General features: G+C 44.7%; 1 protein-coding gene across 2 annotated transcripts in view; it reads right to left on the bottom strand.

Moving 5' to 3' along the window:
- Window positions 1-617: 617 nt before the first annotated feature.
- The window catches only part of LOC120913343 (cytochrome P450 2C8-like), a 77,785-nt gene continuing 72,402 nt past the window's right edge, over window positions 618-6,000 (bottom strand). For both annotated transcript variants that reach the window (XM_040323214.1, XM_040323213.1), the window contains exons 10-11: window positions 1,790-1,931; window positions 618-1,158 (exon numbers count right to left, since the gene is read on the bottom strand). In XM_040323214.1, the coding sequence (XP_040179148.1) occupies window positions 977-1,158; window positions 1,790-1,931 (324 nt within the window). In that variant the 3' untranslated portion in view covers window positions 618-976. The remainder of the gene's footprint in view (window positions 1,159-1,789; window positions 1,932-6,000) is intronic.

The following is a 6,000-nucleotide window of genomic DNA, read 5'->3' as shown; positions in this document are numbered from 1 at the left end:
CCGCTCGCTCACACAGCGGGGGTGGGGCTCTGCACATCTACCCCGAGCGTGACTCGGGGTTACCGATTTTTGCATTGAAAAACAACCCCGAGTCATGCTCGGGAATACCGCTAAGGGGGTTAAAGGGGTTGTAAAGGTACAATATTTTTGCCCCCTAAATAGCTTCCTTTACCTTAGTGCAGTCCTCCTTCACTTACCTCATCCTTCGATTTTGCTTTTAAATGTCCTTATTTCTTCTGAAAAATCCTCACTTTCTGTTCTTCTGTCTGTAACTCCACACAGTAATGCAAGGCTTTCTCCCTGGTGTGGAGTGTCATGCTCGCCCCCTCCCTTGGACTACGGGAGAGTCAGGACGCCCACTAACACACAGCTCCTTTCTCTATCTGCAACTTAGAGAGCATCCTGACTCTCCTGTAGACCAAGGGAGGGGGCGAGCACGACACTCCACACCAGGGAGAAAGCCTCGCATTACTGTGTGGAGTTACAGACAGAAGAACAGGAAGTGAGGATTTCTCAGAAGAAATAAGGACATTTAAAAGCAAAATCAAAGAATGAGTTAAGTGAAGGAGGACTGCACTAAGGTAAAGGAAGCTATTTATAAAAATTACAATGGTTCGTAATCCTTCCCTAGTTTATTCAATTACTAAATAAAAGTTTTGAACTTAGTGTTATATTAAAAATAAAATGTAGAAACGTTTTGGATGATCTAGTTTAATTCTCAAGCTGGTGACATTTATAATTCCAGGCTGATAAAAATTAGATTGACTGATAGGTTTCCATGTATTAAGAACAGAGGGTCCTTCCTTCCACCGTCTATGTGTAACTGGAAACAGAATATTCACTCAGTGCACTTAGCCAACTACAGTCCGGGCTCTGAATGTTTAGCAGAAGTTTGACCGATATTATTGTAGAATAAAAGTCTCACGAATAATGAACTTCTCAGTCTTGGACATCGCCAATCAGACAGAGGACAAAATTATCTGGGGACCAAACAAATATCAAAAGGCCGATGAATGGTACTGTTGCTTTTGGGCAGAGGAGAGATGTCAATATCTGAAGGATCCTCATCAGATTTCAGATTAAACTTTTGCAGGACAGCAGTAATAAATAGGAAGAGCTCCATTCTTGCCATTCCTTCTCCAAGGCAGATCCTCTTCCCTGTAGGCAACAAAAACACAAGGCAATAAAGATGCTGAGTGCAATGCCGGGTACACACGACCATTTTTAATGGTCTAGAAAAAACAAAGTTTTTTTCAACCCGATTATTGTTAAGCCGGCCATGCCTACACACGATCGTGAAAAAAAAAAATGCTCTAGCAAAGCGCGGGGACGTACAACACGGGAAGGGGAAGTTCCATTCAGATGGCGCCACCCTTGGGGCTGCATTTGCTGATTTTGTGTTAGTAAAAGTTTGGTGAGAGACGATTCGCGCTTTTCAGTCTGTTATAGCGTGATGAATGTGCTATCTCCATTCCGAACGCTAGTTTTACCAGAACGAGCGCTCCCGTCTCATAACTTGCTTCTAAGCATGCATGTTTTTTTCACGTCGTAAAAGCCCACACACGACCATTTTTTACAGCGTTAAAAAAGACAACGTTAACTACGTGAAAATTTAGAGCATGTTCTAACTTTTTAATGGCCATTTTTTACGTCATGAAAAATGCTCTGGAGCCCACACACAATCGTTTTTAATGACATTAAAAAAAAAAAAAAATTTTACATCCCGAAAAACGGTCGTGTGTACGCGGCATAAGTCTCATTTAGGAAAGATTTACTCTTCCATTTTTACCTGTAGAAAATGCCATGAATGCTTCATTCTTCCGGAATCCACCTTTTTCATCTAGAAAATTATTTGGGTTGAATTTGTGAGGGTTCTGAAAGTGTTTTGGATCCTTCAGGACAGAGGTCAGAAGTGGAAAAATAGTGGTGCCCTTCAAGGAGATGAAAAATTATTAAAGCAATCTGGGTAATAATAAAATAATATATAAAAAATTGTTTAAAAGACATAAATAGAACTGTGGCCCCTCATTAAAAATAAACAAAAGCTCTCTGAGTTAAAAAAAATAAAAAAACCTTTGCAGCCCCTCTCTACACACACTGCAAGAAATAATTGCTTGTTAAAGCCCAAGCCCAGGAAAATATGACTCCCTTCTTCCTACCAATTCCAAACCTGCCAAGCTTTTACTGCGCTTACTTGATGAAGCAAGATATTCTTACCTAAGACCCCCTCCAGCCGAAGCTCGGAAGGGAGAAGGACCAGTTGTAAAGTGCAAGCAATGCCTACTAGCGTGAGGAATAAGGTAAGTAGTGTCATTTTCAGCAGGTAACCTTTTGCAGTGTGGGGGTGTTCACCTTTAACTATATGTTATAAGGGTAAAAATTGCGCGCTACTATGTTCTAATTTTTAAGCAAATATAAACCATCAGCCTCCAGTGAATATAGTGAAAATAAACCCAGAAAAAAAATATATAGTACATGTATAGTGACCATGAATTAGCTGCAACCACTTAGTAGTGTACTCAAAAAACACTGCATAATAAATGTAAAAGAAAAAGAAAGGAATGGTAATATACGCAAAGAATGAATATGATGAGTATCCAAACATACAAATAAATAAATAAATGTGAATAAAGCCCAATGGTAGGAGTTAGTTCATATAAAGGCAAAAATCTCATAGGGATAACTTGATAGAAGAAAAACCATATAAAACATCTGTAACGGTCACCACCGTTTACGACCTTCCATCCCATCCACGACAGCTCATCTGACACACAGACAAATCAGCAGGCATCCCATTTTCCCAGAATCAAGATGAGACACAGCTCTGTACTTGTTCCAAATGTAATGACCAATTTAATGGTTTCTTCTCAGCTTTTTATGCAGTTACAATCATGTGACAGTATTCAAAGGGACAATGAGATCTCCACCCCCCTAATCACACACTAAGGCTAATTACTAAACATTTCTAGACGTGTCGGTGCCACCCCATGCCCAAAGGGCACAGGGTGGATTCAGACCCAAGAGTTATCAGTGACGCTGACACAGGAGTATCCCCCATCCTCACAAAGTCTCTGGGTGTCACGGGTCATCCTGTTACATCTCTCCCCTTTCGGTAGGAGACTGACACAGGAGGAGACCCCGAACGGGTTGACTCCGAAGTCAGTCAGTAGATCCAGTCCTCCAATGCTGGTATCCATACAGTACCCCAAATAAATTGCTCCAAACAGAGTATTACTCACCCCACCAACCTCTGTCTCTCTCAGAGAACCTGCCTGCCACTGGGGAGAGGCCTGGACTGGCCCTTCTCCCTGGAGTCCTTTCAGCCGCTGGAGAGAAGATAGGGTGACTGGGCTCAGTCCATCATGTGGTTGGGGATCTGGGCCAACTGGCCCCCATCCCTGGGGTATACCAGTGGAGACTGAAGTCCCATCCACTGGTAGGTGAAAATCCCCCGATGCTTGCAAAGCCAAGCCGACATTCTCCTGTCTCGGTGACGCACCATTTTCTGGGGTTGTGTCAGTGGAGACCACAGTCCCATCCACTGCCCCGGGAACTCCCTCTTCCGTTAGTAGAGAGCAGAGGCTTGTGGCACCCTGCTCTGTTGCCAGCTCTTCCGCTGGGTCGCTTTGAGTGGAGACCACAGTCCCATCCACTCCCACAGGAACTCCCTCTCCTGCTAGTTGAGAGCAGAGGCTTGTGGCGCTCTGCTTTGTTGCCAGCTCCTCTGCTGGGTCACTTTGAGTGGAGACCACAGTCCCATCCACTCCCACAGGAACTCCCTCTCCTGCAAGATGAGAGCAGAGGCTTGTGGCACTCTGCTCCGTTGCCAGCCCTTCTGCTGGGTTGCTTTGGAGGGAGACCACAGTCCCATCCCCCGATGTCAGCTCAAGCTGCAGTTGTGTGCAGCAGCCAGTAGCATCCTGCCCTGCCGTCAGAGATTCAGCTGGGAGTAAACGCTTTACCACCACAGCTTGTTGCTGGGGAGAGGGGCCAATTGCCCGGCTCCCTGGAACTCCACTTCCATGGTGACTGGCATCTGTACCTTTCCCCTCTCTTCAGTTGGTGCTGCTGTGACTTCTGCTGCTGCAGCACCTCTTTGCTGTAGCCAAGTGGCATCCACAGCCGCTATAACCCGGTCTATGATCTCTGGTGGAGGATTAGGTCCATACTGTGCCAGTCCACGTCTAACAGCCCGGTAAAAAAACTCTTCATCGGGTGTCCTGTCCGTTATGCTGGGCCTTTCAGCTCTATCCATTTGGACAAGCTCTGTAATAATGTCCCTTCTCTTACGATTGCAGGCCGATCTGCCCCGGCTCTCCAGTAAGTCCTTGAGGGAAGAGAGCTTCAGCCGTTCATACAGCGTCTCCATCGTCCTGTGTCCTTGTAGCTGTCCTTTAAGCGATGGAATTATCCCACTGCTGCCACCATTGTAATGGTCACCACCGTTTACGACCTTCCATCCCATCCACGACAGCTCATCTGACACACAGACAAATCAGCAGGCATCCCATTTCCCCACAATCAAGACGAGACACAGCTCTGTACTTGTTCCAAATGTAATGACCACTTTAATGGTTTCTTCTGCTTTTTATGCAGTTACAATCATGTGACAGTATTCAAAGGGACAATGAGATCTCCACCCCCCTAATCACACACTAAGGCTAATTACTAAACCTTTCTAGACGTGTCGGTGCCGGCCTATAATTATCATGATCTCTAATCACTGCACATTCCTTCATTAACAGCATAACAAACAAAGCACCATCACACACTGAGTTCCCTAGGCAGACGTTCTGTCTCCGACAAGTACATTCCACACATAAACAGTATTTAGCATACATAATTAGAGGTCTGGGAGCAGACCTGGATTAACACCTTTACACAAGGACAATGAAATGTCTTCCAGGCCCTGACTCAATTAGCATGTCACTAGTCAGGGCTAATCATAGAATGAGTCACTATTGACTGGTTGGGTCACAATTAACCAACATCTTGCAGTATCTCAAAATCCTGCAATATGAACTATTTTTAATGTCCCATCTCATGTAATACATGAATTATGATTCACTTGCCACCCCATGCCCAAAGGGCACAGGGTGGACTCAGACCCAAGAGTTATCAGTGACGCTGGCACAGGAGTATCCCCCATCCTCACAAAGTCTCTGGGTGTCACGGGTCATCCTGTTACCACATCTATCCAAACATTGACTGTTAAATTTATGAATTGGCCGCTCACCTCCAACAATGACCCAAGGGTCAAACAAGGCTCATCAGATAGTCAGATAAGGAATTCTGCTGATAGATCTTTAAAGGTATCCAGGTTCCAGGCGAAGACGAATAACTACGTCCAAAACTTGTCATCAAAACATCTTGGCTAATTCCACATATAGAGGAAACAGCTCCAAGGAATGGCACTTCTTGTATAAATGCCGCTCAAAGGAAACATAGAACAGCCAAATGAAAAGTAAATTTATTTAGTAAAAAAACTGCTTACATCAAGTAAGGATAAAAACTGCAGTAAAAAGCAATGGGAGTAGTGACACACAGGCCTCCTCACCGTACTTCCGTTAAACACCTCCGCAACTGACGTCACAAGGCTCCACCCGAAGCATTGCGTCATTGGTCACATGACTTTCTCAGGGATAGTCTCTGGTCACATGAGAAAGTCACGTGACCAGTGATGCAATGCGTCGGGTGGAGCCTTGTGACGCCAGTTCCGGTGGTGTTTAACGGAAGTACGGTCAGGAGGCCTGTGTATAAATTGACTTTTCATTTGGCAATATTGCACTATGGCTGTTCTTTGTTTCCTTTGAGCGCCATTTATACAAGAAATGCCATTCCTTGGAGCGAGCTGTTTCCTCTATATGTGGAATTAGCCAAGATGTTTTGATGCCAAGTTTTGGACGAAGTTCTTTGTCTTTGCCTGGAACCTGGATGCCTTTACAGATCCACCAGCAGGATTCCTTATCTGGCTTTCTGATGAGCCTTGTTTGACCCTTG

The sequence above is a fragment of the Rana temporaria genome, chromosome 9 (assembly GCF_905171775.1).
Source record: "Rana temporaria chromosome 9, aRanTem1.1, whole genome shotgun sequence".
Classification (NCBI taxonomy): Eukaryota; Metazoa; Chordata; class Amphibia; order Anura; family Ranidae; genus Rana; species Rana temporaria.
Note: the sequence above shows the minus strand (reverse complement) of the source record. Positions and strands in the feature narration are given on the sequence as shown.